An 18711-nucleotide genomic window follows, 5' to 3' on the forward strand; every position below is an offset into this window, starting at 1 on the left:
GGCTAGTTATATTGTTTTTAAATGACAGAAATGTGGATATTTGAGTGAGAAGTAAAAAATTATAGCTTCCCTATTAGCTGCGTTTAGTATTGCTTTAAACAGATCTGATGCTGTACAAAAATATTTGATAATGTGATTAAATTTTGCACTAATGTCGACTATGTCCTGTTCCAGCTGTGATCTTTAAGGGGAAACGTGGGCCCCGTGAAGCTGTAACATCAGTTTTTCCCCACTCCCTTGTCTCCCCTTTTGATGAAAATAAATAAATAAACAAATATAAAAAATGAAAGCCGTTTACAACTCCCAGTAACGCCGAATTAGAGCGCAGCTCTTGAGGAGGAGTAGGGAAGGGTACTGAGGGGGGCCACGTGACCTCGGGGAGGGGGGGGGGGGGGGGTTCACGTGACCTGGGGGGGTGGTCACGTGACCTCGGGGGGGGGGGGAGGTGACGTGACCCTCCCCCTCCCCGAGGTCACCGAACGTACCCGAGGTCCTGCCAAAGGAACTCGAGGTCCTGCCGAAGGAACCGGAGGTCCTGCGGAGGTCCTCTCGAAGGAACCGGAGGTCCTGCGGAGGTCCTCTCGAAGGAACCCGAGATCCTCCCGAGGTCCTCGGGGGGAGGGGGGGGGGGGTGGTCGCGGTTACGCCGACGCCGACGGCGACAGCGACGACGACGCCGCTCAAGCCGGAAACGGGCGCCTAAAAGCTGCGCTCTAAAATAATCCTTTGTTCCATTATTACCTTTAAAACAAAGTGCCTCCGTCCAAAGCGTGCTTAGTACTGCTGCGACTGGTTCAACGAATTAAAGTTTCGTATTGGTGAAAATTGTATAGACTGTTCAGCTGAACTGAAACCTCATTCGTTCGACGTTTTTGACAATATAGCGTTGATCGCAGACCGGTTTCAGCCAACCGAACGTTTTCCTACGCCAAAATTAGAGGTACACGGTGTGTTTCGCTAGCTTGGCGGCGACATGGGTATAGATATCCGAAACCATTTCCCATTTGAGAAAGATATCTTTTGCCTGTAAAACTGTAAAGGTTTCTCCTAAACGAAGAGAGTTTAAAACGAGTGATAAAATATTTGAGGATACCGCAAACCGGAGGTGTTTGGACTTCCAAATGCCGTAAGTTTGTGCGCTTTTCGTGTTTCACGTTGCGAACTATATGTAGTTTCTTAGCTGTCAGCATTTGTAATTTTAACTGCAATAGTATCTCTGGGAACACCACACCACGAGAGTGAGTGCGTTCGTCGGTTGCGGCTCGATAGCTAAATGTAATCGCAACTTGTATTTTGTTGTATACCTAAAAAATTTACACACCAATTAAATTTACCCCGGCATAATATTGCCGCGCGCAAGGCTGAGCAAACAGCGCCTGGTCACGGTTTTCCAGAATATTCGCGTTTATTCTTCCTCGGGGGAGGGGGGGGGGGGGGGGTTCTTTTATCATTCCGCCCTAGTTTATTGTTCTCGAAAGTGCCTGTTCATCCTCACCCTGAAACTCGATGCTCGAACCTTCTGGGCCGAATTTTCGCGATACCGACGCACACTAGATAAGGACCTGCCCGTGATCTTCTCGAGTCAGTCTCGCTCTCGCTTCGTGCTACGCCGCCAAATGGCCACCCACTTTTCTGGTGTCTCAAAGTTCGTTCTTAATTTTGTTTGGCACAAGTTCGCCGATTAAACCTTTCTTTTTAGTTCATAATCCATCGTCTCTTCGACTTTCTCCGTGACAATACAAGTAGCGGCTACCATTCCCCGCCAAATTCAGTGAGAAAACATAAATTGGTGCATAATTACACACCAATTTAATTTGTCTTCTATATCTAGCGAGTAGCGTTGCCCCGATAAATTTAGTGGGAAAACGTGAATTGGTGTATAATTATGCACCAATTCTATTTCTACTCTGTAAGCAGCGCGGGCACTGTTTTCCCACTAAGTTTTGTTTGGAAAAGATAAATTGGTGTATAGTTTTACACAGATTTTAGCCCAAAATGTAGTGGGAAGTGGTTTCCAGCTAAATATGGTAGGAAAATGTAAAATGACTTACAAATTACCACCATTTCCATTTAAAAAAATGACCGCATCTCCACGTGGTGAATGATGTTGATTGGGGCGAAGCTCTGGTGGTGCTGATGATACTGATTTTATTGCTCATAGGTAGTGCTGAGTTCTGGGTTGCGTTTCGACTTCATTATTACTGCTTTATGGTCGGCCGAATGCAGAGCCAGTGGTTCTTCTAGCGGATCAGCTTGGATCCGCTAGAAGCCGTGGGAACGCATCTCCACCGCTTAAGTCAACGGTCCATGTCAGAAAGAGAATGTGTGGTATGAAACGTGGTTATATACGCATTTGAGCATTTGACCGCAGCGCCCTCTCGTCTATAAACGTTGAGCTAATGCATGCAAAGTTTAATCCGATTATATACGCATTTGACCGCAGCGTCATCTCCTGTATAGACTTTGAGCGGCTACATGCAACGTTTCATCCATGACATCCCCAGCTCTTGAGTTACTACCCCATCTCAGAGCCCCCTACTCGTCCCGCAGTCGTGGCCGAGTGGTTAAGGCGATGGACTAGAAATCCATTGGGGTCTCCCCGCACAGGTTCGAATCCTGTTGACTGCGCAGACATTTTTTCTTTTTTTAAGAAGACAGATGAGATGGCAATCGGTGTGAGCACGGACGCCGGACAAGACTAGACCCTAAGGAGCTTCGCCCCTAAAACGAATTATCGCGAAAACTGCACAGTGCTGAGGCAGACCGAAAGGGCCGAGCTCGTTGGACCTCCGAAGAGGTGCGAAAATCCCAAATGCTCTCGTATTAATCCTCTTCGGCAGCAGCCAGAGAGAAGGCGTAGCTTCTTCGCGCTTTTATTTCTTATGAGATCAATGGAAGAACATTTCGCTGCCGCTCTCATAAATGGTGAAACAACACGCGGCGGCATCGGCCGATCCGAACTAGTCTCATTCCGCTTGTAAATACTTGTAAATATATTTACGTGCGAAACTTTACTTCTGGTATCTACATAATTGGTTACCCGGAGGTGATTACCCCAGCGATGAAAACGGAGGCATCAGCATGCAGCTGCCGCCCGGTCATCGGAATAACAGCGGTTCTGTCTCTGCCCAAGTTTTGGGCGCAGGATCCGTCCCTTTGGTTCGTGCAAGTCGAAAACAAGTTGAGATTGCACAGAATAACCTCGTCGGTTCAAGAGTACGAACTGCTCGTCGACGCGATTCCTTCTGAAACCGCTACCAGGATGAGGGGCATTCCATTCGCCCCCCCTTGGCGAAAATTCATACGACATCCTCAAGAACGCACTGGTCAACCGGCTCGTCGCCTTGGAACAGCGCCCCCTGCAACAACTCCTGAGCGCAGAAGGTCTTGGTGACAGGCGACCGACGCAGTTCTTACGTCACCTTTAACATCTGCTAGGTGACAAAGCTTCATCCCTCGACGCCGCCATCTTGCGGGAATTATTTCTGAAACGTCTCCCGACAACCGTCCGAGTTGGACTAGCAGCGGCGCACAGCCTTACACTGGCGGAACTGGCTGAGTTAGCCGACCGGATGATGGAAGTTGCGGGACAGACAATAGACCGATATCACCAAGCGTTCCACGCATGCGTGGCGCCGCCGTAACTGTGGTTCCTAGGAGGCAGATGCCAGTTCACGAGACAGCTCGTGCCGTGTCGTGCTCTGCTCGCGGACACCTCCAGCGGGGTTGTTCCGCGTGCAGAAAGACTATAGCTCCCACGATGCAAGGCGGCAGCGGTGGCGTTCTCAAACTAGCTGGTGAGATCGGTCTATTAACGCCGCACAAACAGCACCCGATGTAACATCGGAACTTACCCAGCTTCGCAAGGACTTGCAGAAGCTGACTATCAAGGTAGCAGCCAACCTTCGCCTGGAAACCCGTCAAAAACCACAATAGACTCAACATCATACGTTCAACGACTTGGGGAGGCAATGTCATCTTTACGCCCTGTGCACGAAAACCCACTGCACGCCAAGTTTTTATACACCCTGCCTCGCCCAGTCTACGCATGTATTCATTCGACGGGATACTCCCCAGAAACCCATTAAACCTCTCTACGACGGACCGTTCCTAGTTGTGGATAGAACGCCGAAGTTCTACACGGTTCTCCTAAAAGGTCGTTGCGTTTCCCTAGATCGCCTGAAGCCCGCCTTCGTTTTTCCTTTGGACTCAAGTCCCACAATGTCCCAAAAATGCGCTGTCGCCCACTCCACGCCTCCAGCGCAAGCGCAACAGGCCACTTGTCCAAAAAGGGGGGAGGGAGGGGGGGGGAGCACCTGTGGAAGTTGTGCCACGGAGACGACGAAGAGGTCCGGAAGCGCGACCTCTGAGCTCGGGACACGCGCGGCGAATGTTTCACGAGAGACCAACGGAACGGCGCGGCGGCGGCATCGGGCGATGCGAACTACAGTCTCATTCCGCTTGTAAATACTTCTAAATATATTTATGTGCGAAACTCTACTTCTGGTTTCCACAGGGTCAGTGTCTATTTAGACGACATCCTGGTCACAGGGGCCACAGAAGAACTTTGCCGAGTGTTGAAGCAGTCTTCGGGAAGTTAAGTAAGGCCGGATGGAAGCTGAAACTAGAAAAGTGCTCATTGTTGAGAGAAGCGTGAAATATTTGGGGCACAATCTTGACACTGAAAGAGTTCATCCCGCATCCAAGACAGTAGAAACGGTACTCGGAGCGCCAGAACCGTCAAACGCCAAAGAATTGCAGAGCTACCTGGGACTACTAAATATCTATCGCAAGTTATGCCGAACATGTCTTCAGTGCTGCATCCACTTTATAAACGTCTAAAAAAAAGGGGAGGCCTGGAGTTGAAGTGTCGAAAAGCGAGTGGCGTTCACTAAGAGAAAAACAATGTTGACGTCTGCATCGGTGTTGTATTACGACCGAAGCAAGCCAGTGGAACTATGCTGCGACGCGTCACGATATGGCATTGGGGCGGTGTTGGCACACAGAACGGATTCCGGTGAAGAAACGGCCTATAGATTTTGCATCCAGGCGTCTGACCGCAGCTGAGAAACGCTACAGCCATCTTGACAGAGAAGTCCTGGCAGTAATGTTCAGAGTGGAAAAATTCAACCAGTTTGTGGTGGGTGTATACTTTGACATTTGCGCAAACCACAAGCCATGGCTGGGCCTCCTAGGACATGCTCGGGGAATCCCACAACGTTGTTGACACGAGTGCGTCGTTGGGTGTGAATATCAAGCGCTTACCCTTCCCGGCTGACCATCGTCCAGGGGTCGAGCTAGGCAAGGCCGATGGGCTGAGTCGGCTGCCATTGCCTGGATTCTCGTCGACATCACATTTTGTGGCCGGGAAGATGTTAATGTTTGAAAAGGCGTTCCCGTCGTTGTTGTCTATCGCAGCTGTGGCACGAGCTACAAATAAGGATCCCGTGGTGTCGACAGTAAGAGATGCGTTGTGGTCTGGGAAAAGATTGCCGGAGTCTGCCGATCGATAACCATTCTCAGGTCGGCTAGGAGCGTTCTGTGCAGAAGAGTTGTGTATTGTGGGGTTGCCAATTAGTAGTCCGAAATCACTTAGGCCAGCAGTGTTGGGCACAAAATTTCAGACCCTGGGTTAGCTGAATCTCTGCAATAGGTTGGCAACCCACCAGTGCATCATCGGCACGAGTGATGCTGCAAGCTGTATTGAAAAAAAAATCATCTTAAGCTGGTCCCAGCTTCAAGTTGCGTTGTTGCCTGAGCAGGCCCAGTCTGGCACACTGGTCATACTGGTTGATCTGGTCATGCTGGTTGATCTGGTTATACTGATCATGCTGGTTAATCTGGTCCCAGCTTCAAGCTGGGTTATTGCCCCATCATGCCCAGTTTGGCATGCTGGTTGAACTGGTCATGCTGGTGGGTTTCCCCACCAGTTTAACCAGTTTAAAATAATAAACAAGATAAATAAGCCAAACTCTTCAGGAAAGCCAACTCGGCATCCAATTTATTATTTTTGTACTTGCGGCCAGTCGTGTACACGATACTGAAAAATAGTAAGGCATTACATTGACAATTACTCAAGGCTGAATTGTAATTAATTACAATTACAATTACTCTCCCATAAAAGTAAGTGACCGTTACTCCAAAAAGTAATCCGTTACTTTCGTGGCGTTACTTTCAACATCATCCCAAGCAGCACCAGAAAGTGAATTTCGATCGGCCAACGGTTGGCCAGTGTCTGGACAGCTTGGCCACTTTAAGTGCTTGGCCACCGGAGACATAAACAAGGCCGGCAAGGGTCCGGCCACAAACTAGCTGTTTTTAGCTTGTCCGCCGGAGACATAAACACTGCCGGCAAGCGCCTGGCCAGAAGTGCTCATTTTCAGCTTGGACGCCGGAGACATAAACACGGCCGGCAAGTGTTCGGCCAGCAGTGGTGATTTTCAGCTTGGCCGCCGGGGACATAAACACGGTCGGCAAGTGTTTGGCCAGCAGTGGTGATTTTGAGCTTGGCCGCCGGGGACATAGACACGCCCGGCAAGTGTTTGGCCACAAGTGCTGATTTTCAGCTTGGCCGCCGGAGACATAAACACGGCCGGCAAGTGTTTGGCCAGTAGTGCTGGTTTTCAGCTTGGCCGCCGGAAACATAAACACGGCCGGCGAGTGTTTGGCCAGCAGTGCTGATTTTCAGCTTGGCCGCCGGAGACATAAACACGGCCGGCAAGTGTTTGGCCACCTGTGCTGATTTCCACCTTGGCCGCCGAAACATAAACACGGCCGGCGAGTGTTTGGCCAGAAGTGCTGATTCTCAGCTTGGCCGCCGTGGACATAAACATGGCCGACAAGTGTACTGCCAAAAGTGCTGATTTTCAGTTTCGCCGCAGGGACACCCATAACCTAAACTTTCATCGCGTTGACGAAACTTTGTTATAACGACGGGCAGCGAGAGAAGCATCACGAGCGAGTGGTTGGCAGAATATTAGTGCGTGCATCGCGCGAACACTGTTAGCGCAAGCAAACGATCACCGTTTTATTCAGTTTTTTTTTTGTTAGACTTGAAAGGCTATTGTCTTAACTAGCACTGTCGTGTGATATGTTCATTTGGAACATTATACCAGAAGTGGGAAAATATTGTGCCCGTCGTTGTTCTATGAAAATAAAATACGAAAGCAGCGCCGACGTCATCTTCGCGTTAACTATACCGCTCTGTCGCCGCGCGGCACTCTTAGTGCGAATGCCACATCCGCGATTTTTCGGTTACCGCTCCACATATTTACTTCCCAACTGCACTCGAAGAAAAAAAAGTTGTAGTCGGGTGCATCGGGCGCAGATGCTCCCCTTTCCTGGAAGACGCACCCACCGTTACCCAGCCAGTGTACCTGTATACCGACCATAAGCCCCCTTCTCTACCTCAAAAACCCATAGGTGTATCAATGCACTCAGCTTAGTAAACCGCCACGCTAGCCATGCACCCCGATCAGCTTGTGCTTGAATCGGATAAGATTGGATATTTCAGACTTTGTGTTTTGGAAGAGCCTAAACAAGACGTCTCTCATATATTGATTAAACTTAAGCTAGTCTCAGTAATGTTTCATATAGGTGCTAGGATACTGATTTCCTGAGCCAAGGAAAGCTAAAAGCTTCGGTTAAAACCGCAACGGAAATGTTATAAATCGAGCCACACGTAAAAGAAAAAGAAAATGAACATCTCGACCTAGATGTGCAGGACGCTGGTTTTGTTGTTAACAACGTGATTGTTGGCGGGTGGTGGGCAACGCCGTGACGCTATTGACGCTATCGTGGTGATTGACGCCAGTGATGCTCGGCCGTACTACACAGTAAAAGTCTTTACACCTTTAAGGGTGTAAAATGGGTGTTGTAGCAACTTACACCCTCGGCTACATCTTTTTAACAACCTAAAACTAGGAATACAAACTCATAATTTTACATGAAAAGGTGCTGTTTCGTGTTACACCCTACATTTAGTGAAGTACGTGAGAAGGGTGTAGAAGAGGGTGCTAAATAAATAATGTGAAATGGTTTTGGAAAGCTTATATATGGCTCTGTACATAATGTACAGGTAAGATTTCTGCTTGAAAAGCAACAGTTGTTAGCAGTCTAGTTTCTTATAATGTCAGCTGTAATTCATGCAAATAGCTGATAATTAAGTGCCTCTTTTGCATACAATTTTTATGTTTGAAAACAAAATTTTATATATGAGCTCATATTTAATTTTCTTACAAATCACTCCATGCTCAGAAATCGGAAAGTAGGGTGAAATGCTCTATACTAGCATTTTTTACAAATATTGATTGATGGAAGTGTACAGTAAGAAAATCAGTTAGTCTCGAGTTCATATCTGGCAACATGAAATCAAAATATTGTGAAAATGTTTGACAAATATTCATGACATGCTGCTAGAACCTGTCTCATGACCATGTCAACCCGAGTAAAATATTCATTTGAGAATATGGTGACATGCACAAAAACTAACACACATAAAGAGGCAAATCCCATAATAAACCAGGCCGAGACATACCATAAAAAATGGCCTATGGTAGTCTATGGGAAATTCAATGGCAGGCTATCACCCCATGTAGCTTCGCATGGTCGGCCTTAAAAATCTATAGATACAGCTACAGCCAGCTATAGAAAAGTTTAGGGCCCTGTGTCTAAAGTATCAGGGCTATGTTTCAATAACAACAACAACAACAATAATAATAATAATAATCAATAAGTTAGTGTTTTAACAGTGTCCAGGGACATCCAATTGTTCTTGCGGGCGCAGTGCAATAGAACGAACAAACAGACGCTTGCGCGCTCGCAGTCGCACACATACACGCGCGCTCGCAGTCGCACACATACACGCGCGCGCGCACGTACACACGCATGCACACGCGCAAACCCACGCCCGCGCGCAGACGCACACGCACGCACAACCGGAAACGCACACGCGCATGCACGTGGACGCATCCACAAGCGTGCGCACAAACACACGCACGCGCCTGCACACACGCACACGCAAACAATTACGACGAAGGAAGCGTTGCTTGAGTTAGTTTCGGTTTCGGTTTACACAAAAATGAAAAAAACCTAAAGTTTAAATAAAACCTAAGATTTACTCACTTTTTGTAATGTTTTACATTATTATTTTAGTGAAATTCTTATTGTTACTAATATAATTTATTTTGCTTAGTATAGTTCTAAAAAAATAGCAATAAATAAAAAGGAAAACAGACTCTTGAAGACTGCGCAAGACCATCGCTATCGCAATCAGCTTCCGTTGGGCTCGTTTGAACGGTCGTTGAAATTCCCGAAGCTTCGGAAATCTCCTTTTTTTTACGTTTTAGCCGTTTTAGTGGATATTTTAAATATCTTCCTTAGGAATACCGTGTTCAAGAATAACAATCGATGACTGAGAGCTGGGAGACGCTGCGTCTTGGCAACGCCCGTAAGCACCGTAAGTTCACAACCGCCCATGCACGACTCGTGCAAACGCCGGTTAGCAACTTTCTTTTGTTTCTGCGAAGTGGGCTGCTGTTTCAAACTTTGTCGTGTACCGTGTGCTTGCTAAGCTATGCTTGATTCTAACTATGCTTCTGCCCTGTGTTATTTCGTTATTTGAAAAGGGCGTATCTTCTTCAAAACCTGTGGCTCGCTCCGCAGTGTGAGAAAGAGTCCCGCGCGGCGGAACCTTGAGCATGTTCTTTGCGCCGTTGTGCGGCGCTCGTCCGACGACGCTTGTGCGGAGCGTTCAAGTGCCGTCTGACGGCAGTTCAAGCATTCAGTCGCCGTCCCAAAGTGTTAATCACAGGTCATGCTAGTTCTTACATCTTGTCCTAACAGCCGCTCGCCACCGATTTGTTTCATAAAGCGGGAGCGAGAAAAACGTTAGAAGAGCGAGCATGCAGCATGATTTTTTGCATAAGATAATGCCTGTGCGTAGAGACGCGCGGTCGCTTCGTCATTATTCCGAGGGTAAAAGCGCTAAAAACAAGGGCAAACAACGCCCTGTGTTGTTTGTTTCTTTTACTTGTCCGTTGTTTTTAGAGGTTTCACCCTCGGAAATTAGGCCTCTTCGCGTTTACCGAACCGGCACACTTTTTAAGTTTACGATTGTGTGATGCAAAAAATAAAAGGAGTTTAGATGTCACGTTTTTTAGTAGTGGCGAAAGCCCTTACAAAAATCAGAGCAGCTAGAAAAAACAAAAACATGAAAAAAGGCGGAAAAAATTAAAGGGGCTCTCCGAAGCTTTCTGTGATCGTCTGTTTATGTTGTTATATTGCATAGTAGGTGCAAGTTAATATGTATACAAAGTTTTAGATTACAAAACCGTTTATTAAGCAGGTGGCAGAAGTAATATATCGGGACTATTTTCTCTTGGAAGACGATCCCCCATTCCCTGCCCATCGCTAAAACTTGACCAATGGAAATGCTGCATCTCGCGGTGAATGCGAACGTTATTATTGCAACACTTTTTAAGCTTGTTGTAAATTAGAGTTTGAGAAAAACGTAAACTGATTGTGGTGCGGGAAACATAGTCCGCAATTATCGCTCCAATACCAGCGAACTATGTTTTCTCCCCGCAAGCTTGTTGCTAGTGGGCGATGCGTCGGCGCGTCGGCTCGTCTGCTTCCCGGGGCGTCTGCAGGCGTGCGTTTGCGGGACACATGTTCCTCCTTTCCGTGGATCCCGACTCCGAAGCCAGCTTTGCGATCCTTCCACGTCAACGAGTCAAACTTTTCCATGTCATCTGTGGAATGCGACTGCGTATTGCAGTAGCAGCGCGACGGTGCGGTGCGACGAACGACGACTGCCGAGCACAAAGTCCGGGCCCTTTGACGACGGTCCGCGCGTGTTCAAGAGATTCCTCCGCGGGTCGGCGGTCGGCCGCGTTGGTGACGCGCAGTGACGCCGGAATCCTTCGCTTGCTATTGGCTGACGCGTAAAGAGATGCCCTTCCCGTTTTCCGGGCTCATCTCAGAAAGGGGGGCGTGCCGTGGACTTTGATAGCAATTTTAGTAGAGAAATCCGCCGCGCATGACCGTAATTTTATGATTTTTAGGATCCTTAGGGCCTGTAGATTGAGTTACCGCCATAAATAGATCATCGCATAACGATCCGGAGGGCCCCTTTAACTAATGTCAAACCTGAATATTTGATGGAGTTCAAAGACTACCACCGTACCAACTCGCCCGGTTATTCTTTCTGTCAAAGAATAGCCAATAGTAATAAACAAATAAATGCCAACCATTAATTGGTTACAAAGACGTAATTGGTGCAGTGCAGCCCTACGCTACTCTACTCTTTTGATGATATCAGGTAATGTGTAAATGTATAGGCCAGTTCATAGCAACCATTTATGTCCGACCCATTATATTGAGTTTTTTCTTTATATAAAAGTTATATGAAAAAAAGTGCTCTTCCTAAATTAAGCCGCACCACTGAATGTACAATAGCGTGTAACGTTTATGTATGTTCTCAGCGAAAGAAAAGGATGCATTAAAAAAGGCCAATCATTTTGTTTCCTCTCTGTTAGAGCTTCTTTCACGTACACGCAAAATGTGGGTGTCTACGCCTAAAAGAGTGGAATTGACATTTCCTGCAGGGCTGGAAGGCCTGACTCAGTTTGGCTAGCAGCTTGAAACCTATGGGAACCTGGGGAACTGAACCACAAGAGTGAGAGTGACACCCGCCTTGCACTTCCTGAGCGATGGCTCCATGAGGAAGGGGGAGCTGCCCTAAAGTGAATGCAATAGCAGATGGGTCGTTCCAGTGAACCCCTATACAGATGATACCAAGCAGAGAATTATTAATAAATGTGTTATTAAAAACATGGAATGTGAATGGCACGGACAAGAAAGAGGAGATCAACACAGCGCTGTGTTGTGTTCAGATCCTCTGTTCCCATATTCTTCATGATTTCTTTTCAATAATTGGCTACTAACTAGTCCAATCATCACCACTAATCAATAAAAGTATGCTGCTATTTATTACTATGCATTAACACTGTGCTTACAGTTGAATCGTACAGTCATTTATTAATGGTCAAAAACAAAAAGGAGGGTGCAAGCTAGCTAAACAGGCTAAACACATAATTTATTAAAGACGGGTTCTCTGAAGGATGACACAAACGCAGAGAAGTATCAAACACAGCTGAGTATTAATGGGCAAAAAATGAATAGGCGACCCAAAAAAGAAAACGCAGGAGAAGACATGAAGTCAGTTTTTACAATTCCTCTTCTGCTTGCCACCACTTTACAAAGGGAATTCCTTCCTGGGCCTTACAACGTTTTACTGTTCACAACCCCTGACATACCCAAGGACAGTAAACATAAAAAAGCAACCTACTAACATTTGGGTAAATGTGGTTGAACAAACAACAGGGAATGCCGTGAGCTTTCAACCTAGGAAATAAAAAATTGCACAACATCAAGATTTAAAAAAAAAAAAAAACAGACGGACGCATCACACCTGTTTCTAACAAAAATATAGGCCAAGAAGCTTCTTCCACTCAATGGCAAAACACAGGGAAGGCACCAATATATTTCTAGGTTTCATCATTGTTAGTGATTCTTTCAGTATACCCTTGTGGTCACGCTCTTTAGTCAAAATTGTTTCATCATCATCATTCATTAAATCATCATCACAGTTTTGTTCTTTAAAGGGGTACGGAAACAAAAATCGAAATATTCAAGTTTCGTTTGGAAGGGACTCAAGTATGAGGGATAATAACCGTAAATGATAATCGCACGTTTGTTTTTTGAACGGCTGGCTATATTTTGCGTTCCAGACGGTGCACTCCAGCAAGCGCTCGAAGAGAAGCGAACGGAGAGCGCGATGCGTCAGGGGATATCCGGCGCAAACAAAAGCAGAAAGAAAAGATTCCCCGCGTTCGTGGAGTAGCAAGGCAGGCGTGGTTATCAGCTTTGCCCTTGGTGGCGCTGGCAGCGTTGTGGTGGTGTCAATAGCGTCAGCGCGTTACAACCGAGCCGTTCGAAGTACCCGTGGCGTGACGAGCGTGTGGCTGGCCCACGTGGGCTGGCCCAAGGAGCACGTAGCTTCCACAACACTGTCAGCTTAGGGCTCAACGGGATGGGGAAAGCAACTTTTGTTCGAGTTTTAAGCGACGGGCTAATCTTCTAGGGGGAGAATGGCTGTTTCCGGTTGCACGAACGAGGGTCCGAGAATGAGGGGAGTCCTTCCTTTCCGTCTTCTTGGACCGTTTGGTACAATGCGCGATTTGTGAGTTGAGCCAGATGCGCGTAGGAGACAAGTGATAAGCGAAGCGTGGGTTGCCTGCAATTCCCTGAGACAAACAAAACATGTCACTTGATCTCCAAACAGGAAAGCTTTACATGCTTCGTTTGTGGCAGACCATGATGTTCACAATGGTTCAGCCGTGCAGTGCGATGCTTGGGGCCACTGCTTGCTCACTTAGAGTTCGAGAAAGGGGGGTGCCGTAGCACTTCCCAATAGACCATTTGCAGTCTCTCCCAAGCGCCCCGGCGCGCGCGCGAGGAATCTTGGGATCGGTGTTCTGTCGGCCCCCGTCGTCTGGCTGCTCTCCGTTGGAATCGCATCACCTCGCCCTAGACATACTTTTCATCTTCGTTGTTTATACTTAATAATCCTCTTTTTTATCTACTCCAGTGTATTTTTCTTGTTCATAAGTGTATCTATTTCGTTCAGCGCTTTGTATTTCTTCTGTATATTACGTGTTTTTGTGCATATTCCATCGTTTTCGACGCGGCCGTCGACGGACACCACGCCGCTTCGTTCGCCGCTCCCGGGGTGAGTACTGACTGTTGCCGTTACGCTCTATCCCGCTCCTAGGCCGTTCATTTAACTCGTGTGCGGTCGCGAGAGAGCAGTTTCGAACATCACTACAAATGTCACCGCTGTAAGCAGAGAAATAAAGTAGTCATCACGAAGCGAAGGCCGACATGCCTTCGCTTCGTGATGCGCTCGCCCTGTGAAATGTGAGCGTGGGATATCGAGTACTGCTTGCGTGCTCAACATTCGGGACGGTGCTTTGTCGTTGCGATCTTTTTGCCCTTCGGACGCTTGCGAAGCTGTACCAGCGGTCGGCGTGCCTCGGCAGCGCTCGTCAACAACCGTCCGCGCAGCATCACATCCTTCGCGTTCGGTTCTTCGTCGCGGCGGGAGAAGGGGTTCTGACTGCGTTTTATGCATAGTATGGGGGAGATTCCATTGTTTATCGAAATTACAGTTCAGCTAGCGCGCTCACTGTGGTGAGGCAAGATTGCCCCTGCGAACCGCGCTAACACAGCGTCCCGCGAGTGCATATCTTTATTGATCATCCCGTTTTCACGCAAGCGCGTGCATATGAAATGCTAGACACTTTTTAGTGGCTCTGCGAACTGCTTCTTTTGGACGAACACTGACGCATTGAAAGCTGGAGTGTCTTTGCCACTCCTGTACAACACTTCACGGTCGTGCCAGCAGCTTTATGCTGCTGGCACGAAACGGATTATGGTCAAAACGCGTTCTTCGTATTCAGAGCTGCACTATATCATGGACACTGACAGGGCAGCAGCAACAAGCAGCTCAGTGACACTGGAGATGCTTGTCCCCAATGCCAGTGCGTGGCTTGCTTTCAGAATGCTCCTTCGACTGTGTAATGTTCGAAAGTGCACAAGAAGTTGTAGATTACAAAAGCTGGCATGTTTGCCTAATAGCAAACGCTCTTTTTTTAGCACAAAGTTTACAGCAGGCTTTTTTTGAGGGGTTGTTACCCTAGATGAACTCTTACTTCGCAAGTTTAGGTTAATTCTGTCAAAACAACACCAAACCCATTAAAAAACTGTGTTGGTCAAATTTCCGTCCTCCTTTTAAAACGCTGACTGAGCTGCCTTTTTTTCAGGGAAGGCTATGGCGACACGGGATGTACCAGAGCCGCAAGAGCTACCACTTCCAGCAGGACCTTGGACCAAGCAGCTGAAGGACTTTCCTTCCGCATTCTCGGAAAGCCACATCCAAGGGCATGGCCAAGCAGCTGGAGCACAGAAGCACACAAGTTCTGGCTACAAAATGTTCAAGGCCCACAAAGTGCAGAACATCTTCCTCCACACCACAAGTGCATCAGAGACAATTGTCAAGGCTAACGTGGAGGCTTCCATGACCCTTACGAAGCGATACGCAGTGCATGCTGTGCTCTGCCAAGATGGGCAGGTCAGCAAGGCTTCCTGTTCCTGCAAGGCTGGACAAGGCGGTGTGTGCAAGCATGTGGCAGCACTGCTTTGGCACATGCTAGACCTGATAAGGGAGGGAAGGTCCTACATCCCGGATGCTCTGGCCTGCACTGAGGGAGCAAGGCAGTGGGGCCCATCTTCAAAGAGAGGTGCAAGTACGGTGTCGTTCAACGAACTAGAATTCGTCAAGCACGACTCTAGCAACAAGGCGAAGAGTGCGAGAAAAACCACGGAAGTGCATGTGGACGTGGCGCAGGCAACCGTCAAGAGGCTGCATACAGATTTCATTGAGAAGGGAATATTCCCAATGTTTGCGGACGTGATGGAAGAAGCTGCCTTCACACCCTTGCCAAGGAAGGTTCAGGAGCACTCGAACACGGATGATGGGGCCTCTGCAGCACGGATCAGCTTGCCCATAAAAGAGTGCTGGAATCACCAGATGCCACCAAGCGATCCATGCACCCTGACTCTTACACAAGCTCAGCACCTGGAGGAACAGACACGTGGCCAAAGCAGAAGTATGCTGTGGCACACGGAACGTGAGAAAAGGATCACGGCATCACAGTTCGGAGACATCGTCAAACGACAAGCACCCGTGAACGAAAAGTTTCTCAGGACGATTTTCTCGGGCGGACATGGCACGACACGTCACATGAGGGCGGGACTTCAGAATGAGGCGGCTGCTCTGAAGCGCTACAAGGCCAAGCAAAAGGTCCAAGTCTTCAGTGTTGGCCTTTGCATCAACCCTGGCCTTCCCATGCTGGGGGCATCACCAGACGGGCTGGTCTGGGACGAAGATATACAGGAGTACGGACTAGTCGAAGTGAAGACCGTGTCACGGGCGATAGATGCGAACCTGACGACCTTCGAGGAGGTGATGAGCAGAGGGTTTGTGGAGTTTATCCATGCGGACAAGAGTGTCGACAAAAAGCACAAGCACTACTACCAGGTGACAGGACAACTTGCGCTCACAGGACTGGAGTGGTGTGACCTTGTTGTTGACTGGGCGAAAGACTGCTGGGTCACACGGGTGCCCTTTGATGAGGCACTCTGGGTGAACGTTATGGTGCCACGCCTGACAGACTTTTTTTTTAAATATCGGAAAGACTGAGTGTTGATCATAAAATTGTAGTGTCTGTTGTGGGCGGTTCTAGTGCCAAGTTTGGACACTTTTGGTAATCGGGTTGCAAACACTGCCCGCGTGGGTGGGCGGCTCCGTACGTCAGCCTGCTGGTTTCGACTTCGACAACACCGGTTCTTGGCCTACCCGGTTTACGCAACTCGAGGAGTACGCTTATGCCTCCGTACTTCGCCAAGCACCACCGGACATTCAGGTGCGGACACTTCTCTACTGCATGGGCCCCGAGGCTCGGGTCCTTCTCGACATGTTCGGCTTGAACGCCGCCTCCCTGAACAACTACAACACGGTGGTCAAGCGCTTCTCGGAACACTTCCTGTACCCCGTCAACGAGGTGTAAGAGTCCTCGAGGTTCCACGAGCGGGTTCAGCAGCCGGGAGAGAGCGTCGACAGTTACTACGCCGAGCTCTGCAAGCTTGTCAAGTGGTGCAACTACCCGTCCCCCAAAGTCGAAGAACGCCTGGTTCGCGACCGGTTCGTTGTTGGTCTTTGCGACGAACGCCTGTCCGGCCAGCTCTGCTGGAAAGCCAAGCTCAGCCTCAAGGACGCGTGGACGCAGGTGAGGCAGATCGAAGACGCCGAAAAAGAAAAAAACTGCTCGCGGGAGTCGAGAGTGTCCAGGTCACCGTCAACGTTGACGCCACCAAGTCTTGTCATGGTCCGACGCACCAACGCAAGACAACAAAACGGTCAGACGACGCATCAGCAGTGTCTTCACTTGGCGATAACGACCCAGGTTCCTGCAGCTACTGCAGTCGGGCCCCCCACACACGCTCAGACTGTCCTGCTCGGCAGTCTCTGTGCAATTATTGCAAGAAGAAGGGCCACTTCGCGGACGTCTGTTGCGCTCGGAAACGAAAGCAGAGCAAGGTGGCGTTCCTTACCGCTCCACGCAATCCTCGAGACTGAGAAGGCCAAGGCCAAGTACGTTGAGGTCAATGTCGACAACTACACGGCGATATTCAAGGTAGATTCCGGCGCGGAGGCGTCTGCTGTTTCGGAAGCCTTCCCGAACTTACCTCATCATCTGGACAAGGTCGACGACCTGCTGACAGCACCAGGAGACCAGTCGCTAAAAGTCATTGGGTACTTCATGGCTACCCTCCTGTGGCGAGGCAAGACCGGTCATCAGCGTCTGTACGTGATCAAGTCCCTCTCTATGCCCCTGCTCGGGTTCCCAGCCATCCAGGCTCTGGGTGTGGTAAAGTTCTTGGACGACATGAAAGTGCCGGCACCGCAGGGACTTTTCAGAGGTCTCGGCACGCTCAAGGAGGAGTACAAGATTCGGCTACGCCCGGATGCGGTTCCGTTTTCACTTAGTGTTCCATGCCGCATACCGATACCCCTGCGCGAGGTGGTGCAAACAGAACTGGCCAAACTGGAGCAAGACGGAGCCATTCGGCGTGTCACCAACCCCACACCTCGGGACGCTGGACTGTTCATGGTTCCAAAGTCGTCGGGAGGTTACCGTGTCTGTATCGACTTTACAAAATTAAATCAAGTTGTCCCGAGAGAACGTCATGTGCTCCCCACCGTCGATCAAGTCCTGGGACTTCTGGGCGATGCGGCAGTCTTCTCGAAGCTCAAAGTTACCTCAAGCTTCCATCAGGTCAAGCTTTCCAAGGACTCTCAAGAGCTTACGATGTTCATTACGCCGTATGGGCGTTATTGCTTTTGCCGACTCCCATTTGGCATCACGTCGGCCCCTGAGTTTTTCCAGCGACAGGTGGCGTGGATCTTGGAAGTCCTAGACGGATTGGTCAACATGGTCGACGACATCCTAGTCTTCGGCAGAACGAAAAAGGAACATGACCAACGCCTGCGGCAGGTGCTGTTGTGTCTCTCCGAGGCCGGCGTCACCCCTAGCTTCCGTCGACGGTTCGGCCTCAGGTGGACCTGTCTACTCGCGTCATCGTGATGTGCCTCGTCCAGCATCACCACCACGTGTTCGTGGTGATGGTACGGGCCGACACTACTCAACCCATTCTGGAAGACAAGTGGTCGCTCCCAAGAGACTCAATCTGTAAAACTTTGTTTTTTTTCACAGCCAAGGTGTCCGATACTCTCCTTGAACATTCTAAAGGGGGGATTTTGCGGGTGGTGCTAGTGCCAAGTTTGGACACTTTCGGTAATCGGGTTGCAAACACTGTGCCCACGTCTTGTGTAAAAAGCCATTGCCTCGTGTGATAAAGGTGCCTTTTGGTTCCTAGCTCTGGACGCTCAGTTGGTTGCTTGCCGTCGCTGGTGGGCTGTGCAGTTTCACCGCCGGCCACAGCCCGGCACGGCAGTGTCACAAAGGAATCAACCTCATTTTTAATGCCAAAGACTTGGAGAACATATAATAAACCAACTTTTGTGAA

General features: G+C 48.9%; 1 protein-coding gene and 1 non-coding gene across 2 annotated transcripts; both read left to right on the top strand.

Moving 5' to 3' along the window:
• Positions 1 to 2546: 2546 nt before the first annotated feature.
• Positions 2547 to 2628, top strand: Trnas-aga. Its single transcript has one exon. It is a non-coding gene; the product is annotated as a tRNA-Ser (tRNA).
• A 10912-nt stretch (positions 2629 to 13540) lies between these two features.
• On the top strand, positions 13541 to 18334 carry LOC121833033. Its single transcript, XM_042286094.1, has 2 exons — positions 13541 to 13792; positions 14886 to 18334. The coding sequence occupies exon 2, from the start codon at positions 14894 to 14896 to the stop codon at positions 16322 to 16324; it is 1431 nt and encodes a 476-aa protein (XP_042142028.1). The 5' UTR covers positions 13541 to 13792; positions 14886 to 14893; the 3' UTR covers positions 16325 to 18334.
• The last annotated feature ends 377 nt before the right edge of the window (positions 18335 to 18711 follow it).

The sequence above is a fragment of the Ixodes scapularis genome, unplaced genomic scaffold (genome assembly GCF_016920785.2).
Source record: "Ixodes scapularis isolate PalLabHiFi unplaced genomic scaffold, ASM1692078v2 PGA_scaffold6__148_contigs__length_123643588, whole genome shotgun sequence".
NCBI lineage: Eukaryota > Metazoa > Arthropoda > Arachnida > Ixodida > Ixodidae > Ixodes > Ixodes scapularis.

What these genes read in the sequence shown, in the direction of transcription:
- LOC121833033 (XM_042286094.1), top strand. Translation starts at nt 14,894, where the DNA reads ATGGCGACACGGGATGTACCAGAGCCGCAAGAGCTACCACTTCCAGCA.